Raw genomic sequence first — 20,461 nt, forward strand, 5'->3', positions numbered from 1 at the left:
AGAGTCACCAGGAGAGATGGGCTCACACACTCCACAGGGAGGAAAGCATTTTGACTCAAGAGTTGCAGGAATTAAAGGAGAGATGCAAGATGTTTCTTTTTGCACTAAGATAAACTTGGAAGTTGTTTGGGGAAAAAGAAGAGGAGTCAGCTTTTAATTTCCATAATTATTAGATATTGTAGGCATGACAGTCCAGTAAATATGCAAGAGGCAAGGACTTCTTGGAGTGGTATCTTTTATTGAATCAGCTCCATAGTTGAAAGAGATCTTAGACAAGCTTTAGGTTACAAGGTAGCCTGAGGTGACCTGAGGAAGTGTGTGTGGTGCCAAAAAACTTATCTTAAGATCTCCCAAATATGCAGTTGGTCCAGTCAAAGAAGTTACCCACACAAAATCCTTGCCGCTCGCATAATAACCTACTACTTTTAATTATATATATTTTGATTTAAAATAATCTCTTTTCTGAAGAGTTCTTTTATCTTTTTTAATTTAAAGCCAAATTTGCAGGCTGCTGTTTCATATGTAGACTTTAGATAAAGATCATTATGGATTTGGTTAATAAAATGGAAGTATTCATCTTTAATGACTGATTAAAATCCAGTAATATGTTTCCAAAACGAGTAGAATCTAACTTAGCTAGGTCTTCCTTTATCTTCTAGGAAACGATGCCTCCTCCATCACACACTGCATTTTCTGGTCATCATTTACCTTTTGTGGGTTTCACTTATACAAGTAGTTGGTAAGTAGGAGTTCTTCTATAATCGAAGTAAGGCACATATATGTATCTAATACTCTTCTATCAATTGTGTGCCACAAGTATAGACAAACTATAGAAAAAAAAAAAAAGGGAAGACCAATGGTACTCAGCTTTTGGGGAAATTGGTTTATGAACCACATTATTTATTATGTGTTTGGTGTTCTGTAGGAAGCAGCTAAAATCAGCCCTTGTCCCAAGGATCCAACTGTCTAAGGCAGGGGTTGTCAATCAGAGGTGCGTGTACCCCCAGGGGTACTTGAGAAGGCCCTATGGGGTACACATGGGCAGGGGACAGAGCACTGCCAAGCACCATCCCATACTGCTGCACAGGTGCCAGCCAGATGCGGGGGGCAGGGGAAGCTTGCATACAGTGGCTGCCACTGCTCCATGTTCAGCTGCGTGCCACCTCTCCTCCCACCCGCCAGATTCGGTCACCAATACTGATCCAAGAAGGTTGAAAACCTTTGGTCTAGGGTACAGTTTACTCGTCTGCACAGAACCAGCATAAAACTTGTATCCCAGTTAAGTCTTATTTTGAGACCCTGTGCTAGCTCTCGGCCAATAAATGAATTTTATGTTAAAAGACACAAATAAAATAAGGTTTATTGGGAGACCCAGAGAATTGAAAAAATATTCTAAGCTATTTTTCCTGTATGGTTTCATACCTCTTAAATATTAATAGGATGGAGAAGCCATTCAACTTATTTGGGCTGAGGTTTGTATTTTTCCTACAAGAAATGAGTCCTTGGAAGGAAATTGAACATGGAGATTTTCAGGGTTTAATTCACTGCTAGTATATGATACTAGCTACTGCTGAGCTGAGCATGGCAATTAATTCATGTAAGTTGTAAGTTTACCAGCAGTCAGCATTTACATACAAAGACAATCTGAAAGTGCAGAAAAGTCAAGGCTGTGACTCTGCAAACATGATTGTGCTTAATGTTAATTGCATGAGAAATCCAGTTTGCTTCAAAGGAACTACCCACAAATGTAAATTTGAGGTGTTACATAGATGTTTACAGAATCAGAATTCTTGTATTTCTTTCATATAGTTCTCCTTCAAGTGCTGTTCCATATGCATATTTCCACTAGGCCTGTGCGAAGCGTCAAGTATTCGCTTCAGATTTGGATTTAGCCAATTTGAAGGAACAGTGATTCTATTAGGTGAGATTTGAATCACTGTCCCAATTTGATTAGGCTGAATCGGATCTGAAAATTCAGCCATAGACTAAACAGGCAGCAATCCATACCATGCATGGTGAGGACTGCTGCTTGTTTAGCATATGGCCGAATCTTCAAAGCAGCACCGAATCTTTTCCGAATCAATTCAGAGACTTCTGATTCGATTCAGACCTTTTAACTCATCTACTGATTCAGTTCAGATTTGGAGATTTGGTCGCCAAATGGGGCTGAATCTCCTCTGACTCGAATCAGCTGCCAAAGCTTCCACAGCCTTAATTTCCACAGTGGGCACAAATACTCCTTAAGATTTTGAGCTTAGAGGCTTTTGCCATAACAGAACCCATATTGCATATGCACATCCTGCATCTCCTTGTGCTCCACACCAAGGGCATGAATGGCAGTGTGCACTTCCTACTACACTTTTTTTCTCAATTTCCTTGGTTTGAGATACTTTTGTATCTCCCTCTGAAACCCCCTATTCTCTCATTTTTATCTTACTTTTGTACCCACCTCAAGATTTAATTTCTTCCTCGCTTCATAGTTTGGTTGTATTATGTCTCTGTTGTCCTTTTCAGTAAGACCTCAGGTCCTCCTGCCTGTGCCATTTGACACTTTAACCATAGATAAGTAAGGATGGAAAGGATCCGATCTGGGATTGAACCTGCAGCCTTGGTGTTATTAGTACCAGGCTCTAACCAGCTGAGCTAACCTCTACAATTCATTTTCTCCTTCCTGTCAACACTGTTTTGTAATTCTTTTTCTCCCAGAATTTTTTTTCTTTCTTGCCAAAAATCATGTATTCCCTAGATATCCAGGATTTAAACTCTGTCCACACTGCAGTGCTGCAGATCTGCATGTTAGGAATCTTTATGGTTCAGCTGACTCTTGCTCCATTTGGAAATCTTTCACTTGCCCGGGTAAGTCCACAGTGTTGGCTAGTGATCCAGAGCACACAAATCTGGTGGGTACAGACTCTTTAAGGTTGCCACTTCCCTGTCAATGAGACAGTCTTCCTTTTCCACACCTGAAAAGCCTCTTTTGTGTGCAGACCTAGGTATTGCTCCAGAAGGAGGTATCTGTCCCATGGCTCTTGAATAGACCATCATCTTTTCATACCTCCCATTCCAAGATTTAATGGCCCTGTATGGATTCTACTGAAATTCAACATCATTCTGGCATTGATACTCTGATACAGCACTACAGTTCCATAGAAATCACTCCAGCTGTACCAAGAAAACACAGACAGGTGGCCACTGCCCATTCAGGGCAGATCTATTGCTTTGGTTCCAACATTGTGAAACTCCATTTCACACTTATCATGAGTTAGCCTCAATCATTTCAAGCTTCCTATCTTATCCAGCAGTATTGACATCTTCACCATCTCTACTTCATGTCTCCACACAACTTGGCAGCCAGAGCCAGAATCTCCTCTGTTCTCCATACATCCACAGGTTCTGGTCCCATTTAGGGAACTGTCCCAGTTTTGGGTTCTTCATTGGTTTCTTCTTTCAATTCCAGAGACAATCAGGGTTCTACACACTCAGGCTGTATCAAAATACGGTACTCCTTTGAAAGGATATCCTGGTTTCTAGCCACCTGCTTTAAGAATATTTCCTGCCCTTCCATTTGTGACTCTTGTAGCCTTGGGCTTCTCATCAGAAAGTGACACAACCCCACTCTCCTCTTCCTCCCCTAATGCAGCTGTCATTCAGCACTTTAGATGGACAACTTCAGAGGTGTTTGTGACCATTATGAGATATATTTCCCAAGTGCTGCAAATCTCTTTGGAGGAGTTTTCTCTCAGACTGGTAGAAATGTTGCAACAATCTTTCTGAGTTAATGAGGCCTTTAAAGACCCTACAAAAATCTTTTCACAGCCATTTGAGAGTTGGGGCATCGCTACATTTGACTGATACAAAGAGTCTTGTCTTTCTTATTGTCACAGGACAAAGCTTTCATGTCCTTGACTGAAAGATCCAAAGGTAAAGCAGTTTCAGCCTAGAGGCTGTCCAGTTTACACTGCTTTCTGAGGCCTCTAAAGTAGATCTGCCAATAGTAATCATGGACAGCACTCATTCTACCTGAGCACTAGCTACTTCAGTGTATTCTACAAGAAAATCTCTGTACCTGACATCTGCAAGGCAGACACCTGAAACTCCTAAACACACCTTTACAAAGCACCATCCTATTGCAAAAGCCTGAACTGAAAGTTGCTGCATTTGGTAAAGCAGTCCTAGGCAATGTTCGCCTAGGATTTGAAGTCAGTCTTCAGGGGCTCTAATATGCTTACTGCTAGGGCAAGAGCCTCCAAGATCAAGTGCTTGAAGCAAAAATATCTGGAAATGCATCGATTACAAATCCTAAGGTTTCTAAGTATAACAATGAACACACATTACATATGAAAAATTAATATAGACATCCAGGAGAAGTTGGATGTTGAAGCTAAAACCAAAACACAGACCCACTTTTGTTTATTACTAATACTAAAAAATTGATATTGTGCTTCTGCCCTTCAAAGTAATATTTGGCAAATATTATCTAAAATTAATTCACTCAGATTTGTTAACATTATTTTATAGCTTATGATTGTTAACCCTTCAGAACATGATTGTGGTTTTAATGACAAATTTTAGACAATCTTTAGTACTTATCATTAATGAAGAATTTTTTTACTTGTATGTAAATTAAAAATTGTATTTAGAAGATATGTTGTATTGTTTTACTATTTAAGTTGCTACAGTAACCATTGTGAGAGTTTATTTTTACAGTAATTAACATTTAAAACAATTGTTTACCTGTCTAGTCAATTGTTTTTTAATTTTTCTACTTTTTTACTTGTATTAAAAAAATATTTTTCAGTGTGCTCTCAGACCGCAGTTGTCTAAGACTTTCAGCTGGACCACCCTCTATGGATCTTGATGCCAATATTCAGAGGACCTTGGAGGACAGCCTAGCAACAGAAGCCTATGAGAGGAGAATAAGGCGACTAGAACAAGAAAAACTTGAACTTAGTAGAAAACTACAAGGTAAAGAAATTAAAAGAATTATTTTATTACTTTTTAGATGGATGAGAGTGCAGTTTTGTGAATTGTGTTTAATACTATAGGGAAAAAATAATTATATATTCCCTGAAATGTTTCATATTGGAAATTTATTGGAAACATAATCCACTTTATGATGTCTATTGATAAATGAAATATTTTATTTTTATTCTCCATTGTCCCACATATGCCACTTAATAAAAGGGGCTGAATTTGCCAAAGCAATGATATTATATTGAGTGTAAAGACTACAGTCTTAAAATATGGGGAGAAAAAATATAGATTTGTACATTTGGCTCCTGCTGAATAAGTGTTCACACTTAGCAAGTGGACATTGTAGATTCAATTTCAATCCTAGAAAAACTTTGTGCACATTATTATCTTTGTATGAGAGTAATGATAGTGTTGGAGTGAAATTGTAGCCATGACTGTCTGGGAATTATGTGAGGCCAGGATTGTTGCGGGTTATATCTTTTATTGGACTAACTGCATGGTTGGGATAAATTTAGACAAGCTTTCAAATACAAGGCAGTCTTCATCAGAGCTGAGCACACTGAGGTTTTATGAAAGTAATCTCTTTTATGTCAGGGGGCTACTCACAGTATTGGGCCATATCAAAGTTTATGAACAACTGGAGAAAGCTGTTAAACCAAAATTACCAAAGAACCCTACAAACCAGTGCTCATTGGTGTGAACACAAGATACAGCATATTGCTCTTTCTTCTTTTGAAAAAGTGAAACTCTTATTTTTTTTCTTCTTAAGATCTTTTCAGGCTTTCAAATATATGGATTGTTTGGATTTTCTGAAAGAACCCTTGTTTCTTTATTTTTGTTCTGGTTTCCTGCTTGCGTATGGTTACACAGACACATTTTGTAGCCACAACTCAGGCAGCAGCGTTGAATATCTTGACTTCCAATGTGTTTGCTTAATGTGTCTCAGTAGACACAGTTCTCTGCAACTCTTCACTTATCAATAGTATCACTTCATGACTCCTTAAGCTGTCAGAAAACTGTATATTATCTCATGGTCTTGTTGTTTGTTCTTAGAGTCAACACAGACAGTCCAGGCTCTACAGTATTCAACTGTGGATGGTCCAATAACAGCAAGCAAAGATCTAGAAATTAAAAGCTTAAAAGAAGAAATTGAAAAGCTAAGAAAGCAGGTAACAGGTAAGTCTTAGGTATTTATGGTAAAATTGTCAGTGCAGAAGACACATAATGTAGAAGTGATGAATCTCAAGGGACAGTTGATTTTCTTTATAGATAAAAATGTTCTATTTCATTGTAGTACTGACTTCCCAAGAGTTTTTCAACCTTCTTTTCACGCCCATTGTAATCTCCCATGTCTCTTTACCGGACATTTTGCATGCAACTTCCACTCGAGCCTTGCTGTGGCTTCTTCGGGACAAATGGGCAGTCACCAGGTGACTTTGGGGTGATGCACCAGGAGCCTCGCCTGCCACGTCTTTGAGTTTATTTCAATTGGGAGGACAGCGTTCTGGTCCAGCCTCCCCGATGCTTCCCCTGGGTGGCTCCCTTTGCAGCTCTTTCATGGGGCTCCGCCTCCCCTACACCCCACCTACTGCCAACCGTGATGGAACCATTCGTCGTTGAGGATGGTGTGCCAGGTTTTCGCCACACTCGAGTCCACCAGGTCTGATGGCTATAGTGATACTGCCTTTCCTTGTGGGCGTCTCTGGTGGCCCTCTTTCTTCATCTATGTAGCGTCTGTGCTTGGCACCGCCCTGTTCCCTGGTGCCTTGCTCCTCTTCTGGGGTTGGATTTGGTTGTCTGTCAGCTGCGGCTGACTTGCTGTGCCTCTGCGTTCTACCAGGCTCCAGTCTTTGTCAGAGGTCAAGGCTGTCCACAGTGGCTCCGTGGACGGCACCTCTGATTTAGGCTGCCTATGAAGTCCTGGGGCAACTCCTTCCTGGGGTACCCACCAGGGCATCCCTTGTGGATTTCCCGTGGGCTCTCGCCCTCCTTGCTTCTCTGGGGGCTCCACTTCCAGTCCCCTAGGTTGGTGTTTTGCCGGGGTTTTTAGCCCAGTTCCAGGCATCCAGCTGGCCCATCAACCCTAGCATGCCTGTACAAAGTACATCCAAGCCGACGCAGGAGCCGTTCCTGGCTCCCTCCAGCTGGTCCACTTTTTTCTCTTTGAACTGTATCACTTTTGCTGGCTTCGCTCCTCTGGGCAGCATCCTGCCACCTCCCGGCTTCACAAGGTAAACCTTTTTCACACCCATCTTCAATGCAGTGTTCAGCAGCTACTACTGAGGAAACTGTTTCTTTTAAATTCTGTCTACCAGCTTGTACACACTTCTTGCTAAGACCCTGATTTTCCTTATGCCTGGTTTATAGGGTTCTGCGAAGCGGGCCCTATTCAATTCAGATTCGGCCCAAATTGGGGACGGTGATTCGATTCTTTGATTCGGATCACCGTCCCTGATTCAATTTGGCCGAATCCAAACCTGAAGATTCACTGCTGATTCAGAGAATCAGCAATTTTGACATACTCGAGGTACTAGCATGATGTTGGGGCAGATGGAGCATCCCACACGAGTGCAGAAGGGGCCCCAGTGTGCTCAGTGGTGAACCCAGAAGTGGACTGGAAGTACTTCTGGTCAACTGCTTACTTGGCAATTGGCCACAGGGGGACCCCAGGTGGGCTCCCCAAACCCAAGAGATACCAGTCGCTGAGCTGGGGGCTTGCGAGGGCGGCTCCTCACGCACTCTCCAGTGGACCCGGAAGTGGACCGGAAGTCCTCTGATTTGATTCAGATTCAGAGATTCAACCATCAAATTGGGCCAAATCTCCACCGAATTGAATCAAGGACCAAAGCTTTGCACAACCCTACTGGTTTATGCTGGGGCAGCTGTATTAACTTAAATGGATTTGTTTCTAATTTGTGCCAATGTGAATGAAGCCCTAAATGAAATTCCATGAGAATACTAGTTTTTTACATGTTACTAATGTTTCCCACCAGTATTCTTCAGAAACAAATTAAAGCATTCACTTGGTTTAATTGTTGTAGATAATAACAAAATAGTGCTCAATTTTTTTTTATTTTATTTATTTATTTAGTGCAGAGTCACAGGCACACAGACATGTGTAGACAATGGCACATCTAACCATGCATGCCTGTTCCATGCTGCATTAATGTATGCAGATAATAAAGTGAGTTTTTTTACTTCCACAACCTTGCTTATGTTCATAAGCACAAGAAGGCTGATTTTAATTTTGGCCTGCCAGCCTTAAAATGTTTTAAAAATTACAAGTGAACCTAATTTATACTGAGATTTAAGAAAAAGGCATCCTTTCACCCTTCCTATAGAGTTATTGGGTGCTGTAGCAGCTTGTACTATGTTCCTGAATTAGTTAAATTTGGATATTGAGATTTCAGACAGCATCAACTGTGATCATGATTCTGATTATAGTCGTACTTATTTCCATTAGTATATGTTTAGAATCAAGTGTGTCAGCCAGTGTGCAATTTCATAGTTTTCTTTGCAACTTGAAAGTGCATCCATAAGTTTGGCTGCAGCAGTGGAATAAAACTAAAAGATAAGATTCTTTTTTTAAAAATCTGTAATAGAGTTTTCCTAACATGCAGATATTTTCTGAGAGTTTAGTTGTACAGAAATGCTTTGTTCTGGCCAAAACAAGTGGAGACAGAAGAATGAATCAAATGATTATGACAACTGGATCCTATTGTGGGAGCAGGGGGAGATAAAAGTGTCATATGATTATTTGTGTAAAGCATATATCCATGTTTTAGGGATTAGGCATAATTTATGAAGAGTGTTCTGTTCTATGGAAAACACCACCTGTTCCAAGAAGTGAGCCCAAGCTAAATTCTGGAATCCAGCTCCATCTTCAGATTCAAGATTTTGTGATGGAGATCTTGTATCTGATGAATGGATATGCTTTTTGTTGCCGTTGGAGGTTCATCAGCAGTGACAATGAGACATTCTAAATGACATTTCTGTGTCAGCAACTGAAAACAAAAGAACGCTTTGAAACAGGTAACCTCCAACAAATTGTATTTCCCGCTGCCTGTCTCTGCACCCCCCTCTGTCTAATTGGTAAGGAGGTAGTTTTAAATTAAACTGTGCATCAACATTCCCTAATCTGAGAAGTCAGGATTCGGTTTTGGATCCAACATTTTGGATACAAAATTGTTGGAACAGTTTTGTCTTAATTTTTTATTTTGATATTACTTTTTCAATCCTAATTTTGATATCACATCTACAATTCCGTAAAAAAACATTAAATTATGTCACTGCCTACTTTATTCTGATTATAAGTTGACCCTTCATACAAGTCAACCTCACATTTTCAGTTTTGATTGCAAGAAAAAACAGATTTTTACTGGATCTAAAGTAGCAACTGCTCCTTAAGAAAAACTTTCCTCTGGAACAAAACACAAGGAGATCATTTTATACCATCTACCAGAACACCTAACATCACTGTGATTCTTATCTTTCTTGTGGTTTTCACAAGTACAGCCTTGGCACCTTCTGAGTTCCCAGTAACTTGGACAACATTTTAAGTACCCCAGTGTCTTGCCTGCATTTCCAGTTTCCCAGTAATTTAATTGTGGGATTTTCTAATATGAATTTTGTCATTTAAGAATGATTAGTTCCGCAAGGACCAATTGAATTTCAGGTGTCACAATACAATTGCAGCCTGACTGTCAGGAGCAGTTATCATAAGTCAGCCCTGCAAAGAAGTTGAGTATGATAGTTATGTTTCTTTCGGAGAACAAAAAGGTCAACTTAACAATTAGAACAATTAATTGTTTTTTTGTAATTCTTTTTGCTGGTGTATAACGGTAAATAGTTAACAAATGACCTCTGCACGTTGCTGTTTGTACCCTGTGATGCTGGTGTACAAACAAAACACAAGTGTGTTAGCATTGTTTTTATTAGAAGTGCAGGAAAAACAATGGGCATTTACCAAATGCTGAAGAATTAAGGGCCAACAGCCCATTATAAACCTAGCTATTGAGAAGGTACATAATCAGAAAACCAGTCAACTAAAATTGCCAGCCATCTAGTGGACAGAAGGATCAGAAAATCACTCAGATGTCTTAAAGGATGCTTGAAGGGGAGGAAGGTTGTACCTGTGTGATTTCATCCCCCTTTCCTGACTCTAAGGACGTCTCTGTCAAAGAAGAATTCTGTATAGTTTGGATTCCGCAAGTTTTTGTGATCCTGGTCAGAAATGAATTTTTCTGCATCATACTTTCTCTTGGGGAAAACAGTAAGAGTGCATTATATTTTAATGCACATGTTGATGCTGACTGAGTTGGTGTTAATTTATGCAGAGTCCCCAGCTTGTTCTGGTTTCTTTACTCCTTTGCAGATTCCAGCTTCTTAGCTGCACAGTGAGGGTTCTCAATAACTGCTGCGCTGTCGCCTTAGGTATTCCATCCTCTTGAGCTTCAGCCTATGAAACCTTGTGCTATATATAAATATATATATATCTGCTTTGGTTAGTCTAAGGCCCCTGACAGATGTTACACTGAAGACATGATTAACTGCTTAATCATGTCTCAAGTAGTGACCTATCATCCATTCAATCAGTCAATGTTGTCATAAAATGAAGAATAAGCCACAAAGTTATTACACAAAATATGTATAATAACTTTGTGGCTGGTTCTTATCATGCCTTTAATTGAACCTGTGGCCAGTTCCCAGACTCTGGAGCCTCTTTCAAGATTCCCCTGTGGACCAGAGGCTGGGAGGCCCCTCAGCTGCTCTGGACTTCCAGCTGGGGACCAAACCCCTGCGAGTTCTCAGCTGGGGGGTACACCATGCATTCCCCCTACTAGGGGTGCCAGTCATATGATTAGGTCCCCCAGCCAGGGGAGCACATGGGAACCCCATTAGCTTACTGGCATTCCCAGACCAGGAATACACCATGTTCTGCCACAGATAGGAGCCCTGGTCAGATGATAATGATGTGCACCCCTGACTATAAATCAAGCTTCCCTAAGGTTGCACTTGCACTGGCACTGTGATGCAATGGGATCTGATGGCACAATTGCTCCTCCTGCCAGGTGTGTGTGGCATGGCAGGAAACATGATTGCTGAGATCCTGCATTATGTCTTTTCTTTAACGTCTGGGGCCTAAAAGGTGCAAATCTACTCTGCCTTCCACCATTGTCTGCCTCAGACGTGACAGTTTTCAAGCTTCTGCAAAACTCTTGGCCTCTTAGCATTTCAGTATCATTCTGAGGATGGCTTATGGTTGTCCATACCCTCTTGCACCTGTGATAACATACCCTCCAGTGAATACTGAACTTTCTATGGAATTTTAGTTCTCCTATGGATTTTTGTACTAGAAAGAGTGCCATGGACCTAAATCAGTTCATTCATGTGCTTTCTATATAGGGCTAATAAACAGTTGACTAGAAGAATGATCACTACAAGTAGTAGTTAATAGTATCCATTAATACTATGATTTTGCTGCAATAACATGATCCATTGATTTCATTAACTTATATCCAGAATGCACTCCTATATTGATTCAGGAAATTTAGAAAAAGCTCCTTAGCTGCTATAACCTCCAAGATCTTCCTATTTAACAAGACCAAAATAAATTGTAAGAAGATACATGACGTAAATTGCTTGTTGGGCAGACTGACAATAGGAGTCTGGGATTTCAGTATCACAGATTTGTGAGTTGGAAAAAGGTAGAAGGGAAATGTTTCCTTTTTTATCAGTCTGTGCTGTCCAATGTAATTAGCACACAAACAGAGGTCTAGACCTGAGAAAAGTAGGGATAGAAGGTCCTTACAAGATCATGTAGTTCAGCCCCCTGCTCAAGGCAGAATCATCCTTCACTAAACTATCCAGGTAAGTGTCTGTTCAGCCAACTCTTGAAAATTTCTGGGGATGGAGATTATACAGCTTCTCTAGGTAACCTGTTCCAGTGCTTAACCAGGATTAAGGACAACAAAAAGTCCTTTTTCAAGTATATTGGGAGCAAGAAGAGGGCACACTTGAAGGGAGAGAGAGGCTGCAAATAGATTTAGACAGACTACAGAAGTGGGTCGACAAGAATAGGATGGGGCTCAACGCAAACACTTGCAATGGTGCTGCACCTTGGGAGAAGGAATCCACAGCATGCATACAGGCTGGGGAGTTCCCTCCTTGAAAGCACAGAGGCAGACAGGGATCTTGGAGTCATTATTGACTCCAAGATGAACATGAGCCGCCAATGCCAGACCGCAGCCAGCAAGGCCAGCCATACCTTGTCGTGCATCTAAAGATGCATCTTAAGCTGGTCCAGAGAGGTGATACTCCCCCCGCAATGCAACTTCGGTGAGGCCACAGTTGAAGTACTGCATCCAGTATTGGGTGCCACACTTCAAAAGGGATGTGGCCAGCCTGGAGAGGGTTCAGAGGAGGGCCACCTGCTTGGTGAGAGGGCAGCAGGACAGGCCTTACAAGGAGAGACTGAGGGACCTGAACCTGTTCAGCCTCAGCAAGAGGAGGCTGAGGGGGGACCTGGTGGCTACCTACAAACTCATCAGGGGAGATCAGCAGCAAATAGTTAGAGCCCTTGTCTCCCCAGCACCACCTGGGGTAATGAGGAATAATGGTAATAAGCTGATGGAGAGTAGGTTTAGAGCTCAGAAGGCAATCTTTTACAGTTAGGGTGGCCAAAATCTGGAACCAACTTCCCAGGGAAGTGGTCCTCACCCCTACCTTGGGCAAATTCAAAAGGAGGTTGGATGATCACCTGTCTGGGGTCTTTTGAACCCAGCATTCATCCCTGTGGCAGGGGGTCAGGCTAGATGATCTGTTCAGGTCCCTCCTGACCCTAGCTACTATGAAACTATGAAACCACTTTCATCATTAGAAAGTTCTGTGAAAGGTCAATATAATAAGAAGGTATCCAGTACCTCTGTATTTTAAATTATGAAGACATACTCTTTCTTACATAATCTCTGCTAGTATTTAAGTAATCAAGGCTTTTAATTAGAGGGGAAATTTTAGAATCCTGGAGGGTACTATCCTTTTAAGACTTAAGAGTCAAATATCTGGGAAAATGTAACTCTGTTCCAATAGGGAGGGGGTGGGCACGTACTGCAGAGAAGAGACCTATGGAACAAAAGAGACAGCCACTTAGAGAAAGACCAGAGGTGACAGATGCTGATTGAGAAGAATCCAATCTGCCAGCCCTATGAAGGGCTTAGGACTAGAGTTGTGGAAAATTTGAGGCAAAGATTCATCTTTTAAGACTACCAGAATGAATCCTAAGAAAAAGAAACTTCAGCACACACATGCATATATGCATGCATGCATGCAGACTCTGCTCAAGGGAAGAGTCAGAAGCCCAACCCAAATGTCTCAGAGGAAAGGACATTAGGGAGGAGCTGTTTTTGTTTGCATTTGAACACTGTTACAAGACTTCATTTGTTTCACTGTAACTGTCAGATCTCCTGGAAGTGTCTGGAACCTCAGTAGGGATGCCTGAGGAGGAAAAACTTCAAAGAAGGGACATCGTGTTTGAGCATTATTTCAAGACTTCTTTGTTTGTTCATTTGGACTTTGCCATTACACCCTGGGGAGGGACCAGTTGCTTATGAGCTGCAGTCTGCTGCACACAGATGTAAATGTGAATTGCTTATGAGCTCAAATAACCCTGTGCTTTAGACATGAAGTTGTGTTGTATTAGTCAGATTCTCTGGCATAATGCAAACATTTTGCACCATGTTATTTGTGTATGAACATGTGTTAACTGGCCCAGAGAGGATCACTTCAGTGTCAGTGTGGTCTTCATACTGCCATAAAGACAGCATAAAGATTTTCAGGACACCTTTGCCCACCGCATATAGGGTAGCAGGGGGAAAGAGGACATAGCAAGAATACTTCTGTCCTGCATCATTCCTTAGTCCCTTGGGCCCATAGCAGACCAGTATAACTTACAACTCTCTTTGGAAGGACCAGGCCTTCATAAAACAGCAGGAACAGAAGAAGGCAAAACAGTTACATGGTGGCCCACATTTGAACACCAACCTCTGCCATGTTCAGATGTGAACCAGAAGCCAGGCTTTAATCTTCAAATTACATTTTTCTTTAAAAAAAAATCCCTGATGCACTTGGTTCTTGCAGAAGTTTTTCTCATCTAATGGTAATAAGAAAGTAAAAGAGGGAAGAATCATTTCCCAACATAATCTCTTTGTTAATCTCTTTGGATAGGCTTTAATGAAGAGAAATAGCCGTTAAGTGTGAGAAGTTTCCTTTAGTATCATACTTGTCCATTAGCAGCTTTGAGTCCCATTGTACTATGCACATCATTTAAATCACTACCATATTTACTTGAATCTAAGACAAAGTGTTTTTCCTCCATTCAACATGGGGGGGAAAGCTCCTTGTTAGAGGTGCACTGATAGAGATTTTGGGGGTCGATACCAATAGTCAGTTTTTAAGGAGGCATATCAGCTGATCCTGATCTGATTTCCAATACAGCTGCATGCAGCTGGTAAGTCTGTTGTGGTGGATAGGGAGGGGGGAGGGTAGTGGCATGGGGGGCCAGATCAAGGCCCCCGTAGTGAGGGAGGGAGTGGGGCAGGGGCATGCAGAACAGAGCTGTGGCTTGTTCGGAGGGTGCAGGGTGAGGGAGTGGCTCTTGCCGCTGCACGCACCCCAGGAGGGCGTGGGGGAGCATGTGCCCCCCGAATCTGCGCAGCAGGGGTAGGGTGTGCTGCAGCTGCAGGCTGAGGCCAGGGCTGCACCAGGCTTTTCCCAGCATGTGGGGGGGTGTGGTTGGGCCATTGCTATGCTTGGGGCAGGTGGTGGCAGTGCTGGGAAAGGGGCTATGGGTTGGGGGAGCTGCAGCCACCCCAAATTTTGCCATAGCCCCCCCCTTTAGCCCCCTCCTAGCACTGCTGCTGCCTGCACCAAGCACAGCTCCCACACAGCCAGGAGCACCCTGAAAATGCATCCCCGCAGCCCTGAACACAGCCCCCATGCCGGGAAGAGCCCAGCACAGCCCTAGCCCCAGCCCGCAGTGGCCAGGGGGATAGGTGCTGGTAAGGACAGGTTGGGGGGGAAATGGAAGGGCAAGTGGCAAGGTGTGCAGGCACCATGGTAGGTGGGGAAGGGGCATGCAGACACCGTCAGGGCAAGTGGTTGGGGGGGACAGGCAGGAAGGGGCAATGGCCAGGTCATTTGAGCCCCTTGCCCCACTACCACCACCTTTTACCCTGCCATTACTTTCCCCACTGCGGGAATGCATTTAAGATAACACTCCAAAAATGGATTATGAACATGGAAAATGCTAACAAATTTATACATGTTCCATGTCTAGAATCTAATTATTAGGGGGTTGTCTAAAATATAGAGTCATCTTGTATTTGGATAAATGCAGTATGTATGTGTGAGTTTGTATGTGCAGACATACAAACCAGGTCTTTAGCTTGGCTGGCACTGAAAAATATTAAACTACTAAAGGCAAAGAGTTAAAAAATATTTTTAAAAATGCAAATGCTGTCAAAATGATTGTGAGTAGTCTGATCATAGTAGAAATAGAGAAGAGTTATACATAGTCACTTAAAGGTCTGCAGCCAGTGAACGGTTTACCCTTACAATACGTACTTGAATGCTTTTCCTGGTTCACTTGGTTAAGTTGCAGCCCTTATATGGAAGGTTCTGAGTTGTTCAGTGTGCTTTGAATCATCTGATCCAACCCACTGAAAAGTTTGTTATAGGGAAGGAATGCTGTATTTAAGATATTTTCATGCTTTTTACAACATAAATTTTAAAACTTGGCCATTGACAAGAGATGAGTAGAAACCAAATACTCCTATCAACATTTCTAAACTTTGGGGGAGTTCAAACCAGGAATGAGATCCAAACTTCTAGGTTGGCCCCAGCCTGCACCACCCAAACAACAAGAGCCAAGTGAGTTCTGGTGTGGGTTCATCTTTATAACTAATAAATTAAACCATATGAATAGCATCCCATAATATATATTTTCATGAAGGAACAAATATGTTAGTGGGATGACAGGGGAATGACCAAATGGAGAATTATTGTTTTTTATTAAAATATAGCTACCAGGTTTTAGTTCAAGCCTTAGAACTACATTATTGCCTAACTGGTGGTGTGATGGTAAACACCCGTTGAAGAAGATAGTGAAAATGAATGCAGAAATGTGTCAGCCTCAGGACTTTCCCCACTGGGATCTTTTTTTTTTTTTTTTTTTTTAAATCAGGACATTTTTGTCTATCCAGTCTTCCAGGAAATGACAACCCAGCATATGCTTTCAATTTTGAGGTCAAAGTTATAATTTTTGCTCTCTAAGTTACATAGGAGAAAACTTTGAGGAATCCTTAATATTGCCAAATATGTAAAGGATAGCAATCGAAGAAGAAAATAGAGCTATGGAACAAAGTAGTTCACGCATGGAAGAGAGATTTATCTTGGCTCAGTGTAGTTGCATATACGCTTTCTTTTGCTGGTGACTTCAGAGGAGAACATGTGAGATAGGCAGTTAATATTTTCTGGCACTGAGCTATATCTGTAGTTGGAAGTGCATTCTTTTAAAGTTTTAAAATGGGCCAGCAAATTAATGCAGTAGTGAATGTTTATATAGGTAAAAGTTAATCATTATTCTTCTACCTTTACAATCCCTGCATTCCAAAACTTTCAGCTCTCATATGTGTATAGTTTTGGAGTGATGTTGTATATGTGATGGTCTAGGAAATAGGCAAGAGGCAAGGATTTTTGTGGGTGATAACTGCATGGCTCTCACCCAAAAAAAAATGTCACCCACAAAAATCTGTGCCCTTTATATGCATGTGTGTGTGCATGCATGTTTTACTATGCTTGCTCTGAGAAGTGGGTTGGAAAATCCCCCCCATGCAGGCTTCCCCCCTGCACCATGCAGAATCTTGCAGTGGGAGGGCTGGTGCTGGGCTGGGGGGTTCACCCCCATCCCCGCCTCTTCACCCTACCTCTCAAAGAGGCAAGTGGCTTGGGGGGGAGGGGGCCGGGGGAAGATTGTCTGCTGGCTCTGCCCCTCCATGCAGCTGACAGCAGGGGGTGAAGAAATCTGTCCAGCTGCCAATCAGGTGTGGGCTGCCAATCTGCTAGGTTCAGCAGCCTTTGGCAATATCCAACCTGATGGGAGACATGTGAGCAACGCCAGTCTCCTGGCCTGGGCCAGTGCAGGCTTCTGCCTACTTTGGTCACTGGTATATTGAACATCAGTTCAGTTCATTATCAGTCCAATCTACCCAACTGAGAAAAACCTGCAAAGATTGAATCAATTCCTCCTCAGGCTTTTTGAACCTCTGTACTTAGCCTTGGAGTTGTATTTCTGAAACGTAAGGACCTGAAATGTGTTTTTACTGTGAGTACCTATGTAGTGCTGTGTAAATAAATGGCTATGATGTGAAATCTTGCAAAACTTGCATTGATTCACAGAGCCAGGATTTAATTTCAACTTACTTATATATTTCTGTATATGGCTTTAAGGAAGGGAGTATCAAGAATTGGATTTCGATTTATGATGCATTTTCCTTGCCCTTTGAGCTTTTCGGTGGCATATTATTCTTTGTGCAGTTCTGATTATTCAGTTGTAATATTTGGACATTTATACAACGTAATTTCAGTGTGCTTTAAAAATTATTTTTGCTTACTAAATGATTAGATCATAAGAAAATGCTTGTAGAAATACGTATTTTTCCTCAGTTATAGCAATTATTAAAGTAAATCCCATAAATACAAATAGTGCTAATACTAGAAATAAATTCAGTTATCTGAAATTAATTTGATTTATATCCAGAGGAGAACACCTGTCAGCTCTTGGGTAACCCACCCTATTTGGTGGCTCTTTTCATGAAATAAATCCTAACCACTGTAACTCACTGGAGACAGTGTCATTTGGGACATATCTATTAATATGTTTCACCACAGTGTGGACTATCCAAGGGCATGTGACGTGCTGCAGTACATTATAGTATGAGGCAATCTTTGCCATAGTTATGTCACATAATAAAACAACAATATATTATCATTTGGTATGCCATATTCTAGCATGTTCTATCCCATTAAAGAGAAACAAAGCAGTCGTAATACATGAATAAAACTAGACAATGATTTAGCGCTCACTGGTAGTCTGAAATGACCTTTGGGCCCGTCAACATGTGCTGCTACAGGTGCAATGGAATCTACTGCGCTAGCTACACGGTTGCATTTCCTGCCATGTCACACATACATGGCAGGAGGCATGATCGTGGGATCATGCATTAGATCCTGTCATGCCTTACTGCTGGTGCAGAGGAGCCCAATCTAAGGCTTCCCCTGTACCAATAAGAAGCAAGCTCCCTTGGCTGGGAAGCTCCTCAGTTAGGGTGGCCACTGAGGCATCCCCAGAACACAGGACAATCCCTTGGTAAGGGGTGGGCCCCCTTCACTTATCAGTGGTGAGGGGTGGGGCTACAGACACCTCAGCCAATCATCAGGGTGGGGTGGGGCCACCAGGCCCCTTGGCCAGTCAGCAGCAAGGGAGAGGCCAATCCTCCCTTCCTCCCTCCCTGGCTGGCTCAAAACCCTTTCCTCCTGACTGCACTGCCCACCTCTAGGCACAGCCAATAGAATCACGAGGAGAAATGACTAACATGTATTTCTACCAATGAACTGAAAAATGGGACTTTTTGCTATCTGGTTTTCATTCAGAAATGGACAGGAGGCAGAGGGTTTAAAAACAGGCTGGTCCAGTATAAAACAGGACCAATGGCCACCATATCTGCAGTTGAGGGGCTCCCAGCTGTGGGGACACCCCACCCATCCCTGGGGCTCGGGGGTTGTGGCTATCATGATCCCCCAGCTTCAGGAGTTTCACATGCCCTTGGGGTAGCTGCAAACCCCGGTTGCGGGACTCAATACTGGCTAGGCATAGTGCACTCTTGCACCCAGGAGCCCTGTCAGCTGATGGGACCCCCAGCCTCAGAGGAGACCCTGCTACACATGCAAATTAAAACTGTTTGGAGCTTTTTATGGTGTGATGGGTACTTTGCGTGTGTAGCTGGTCTCATGTTAATTGTGCAAGACCTGTAACATGTAGAGGGGGCCTTTGTTACACTACCTCCATAAAAGAATGCGTATGTGTTGTGTAATATGCACAACTTTAGGCCAGCCAGTCTATGCTACTCAAGAGCAAGCATGATTGGATGCTTATCTTGCTGGGATCCTATGACCCCAGCTGACTTCCTGCCCTTTGGGCAGGGGGCTGGACTCGATGATCTCCCGAGGTCCCTTCCAGCCCTAATGTCTATGAAATCTGAAATTTCCCCTTATGTATTTAGGAGTACTGCTTTTTTTCTAGATTCTGGACAGCTGGAACAGCAACTAGAGGAAGCCAGTTCTGCACGACGAGAATTAGATGATGCTTCCAGGCAAATTAAGGCTTTTGAGAAACAAATCAGAGGCCTGAAGCAAGAAAGAGAGGACCTTAATAAGGTAAAAAGTGTTATATTGGTAATTTCATTATATTTCATTTTAAATGAATGTTCCCTTAACATCTTAATTTCACAGTAAAATTGATTAGGTGATGATGCAAACGTATTACTCTTTCTGAATTCTGACTCCTTTTTTGACACAAGGAGATCATTTTAAACATTATGTGTACTTTCACATTGGGTGGTCCTAGCCGATTGATTCCAGACATTAAACAGATCCGTGAAATGATCTCTATGTTGGCTGCACAGAAAGCCTTTCTGGGCTTCAGATTAAAATGATAATTATAGCAGTTAGTAGGCAAAGGATAGGAGAACTGCCCCAGAGTACTAATTTAATCAGTCTGGTGAAAGTCATGCTCTGAACAGTCTGATGATGGTTGTTTTGTGTTGCATGAGTATTTCCAGCAGAGGGAGATAAAAGTTCCTCAAATTGAAAGATTTAAGGTTTAACTTGGGGAACATACAGATATTCTCACCAGAATTATTTCTCTTCCTTTTTGGATATCTCTACGTATCACAATGCAACGCCATGAAAAATCCAAGCTAGGTCTAAACAAGCAAGTTCAGGTACCCCAAAGTATAGCTACATTTGTCTGATGCTATAACAGGACTAATGATCCTGGGCGAAACCCTGTATGTTATAACTATAACATAGTTATACTGTTTCAAGTACCTGAGCTAACCCAGCTATTTCTGCACCTGTGCAGACAGCCTTTCTCAACATCCTTTTGTTGTCCCACCTCTGTTCAGGAGGTTGTAACACTTCTACTTTTATGCCAACTTTGTTTCCATATGCTACTTATTATTTTGAGCTCTACCCTAGGCTATAACTTAAACCAACTGGGAAACAGAAGACTGTGCAAAGTATAGGTGCATCTGTTTGCTGAATGGGGTGTTGCATCATGAATGCATTAAACTATTAGCATCCAGTACTTTGGATGCTAATTTGCTAAGTAAATTTAAGGTATTGGCTTTGATCTGTAAATGATTTATTACTG

General features: G+C 42.0%; 1 protein-coding gene across 7 annotated transcripts in view; it reads left to right on the top strand.

Annotated features, from left to right (window-relative positions):
* Positions 1 to 20,461, top strand: part of CDC42BPA (CDC42 binding protein kinase alpha) — a 334,018-nt gene that overhangs the window by 221,250 nt on the left and 92,307 nt on the right. For all 7 annotated transcript variants that reach the window (XM_090047507.1, XM_090047449.1, XM_090047476.1 and 4 more), the window contains exons 9-12: positions 660 to 739; positions 4,799 to 4,965; positions 6,028 to 6,150; positions 19,331 to 19,464. In XM_090047507.1, coding sequence (XP_089903633.1) covers positions 660 to 739; positions 4,799 to 4,965; positions 6,028 to 6,150; positions 19,331 to 19,464 — 504 coding nt within the window. The remainder of the gene's footprint in view (positions 1 to 659; positions 740 to 4,798; positions 4,966 to 6,027; positions 6,151 to 19,330; positions 19,465 to 20,461) is intronic.

The sequence above is a fragment of the Crocodylus siamensis genome, chromosome 1 (genome assembly GCF_052110815.1).
Source record: "Crocodylus siamensis isolate JL-2025a chromosome 1, ASM5211081v1, whole genome shotgun sequence".
NCBI classification, from domain to species: domain Eukaryota; kingdom Metazoa; phylum Chordata; order Crocodylia; family Crocodylidae; genus Crocodylus; species Crocodylus siamensis.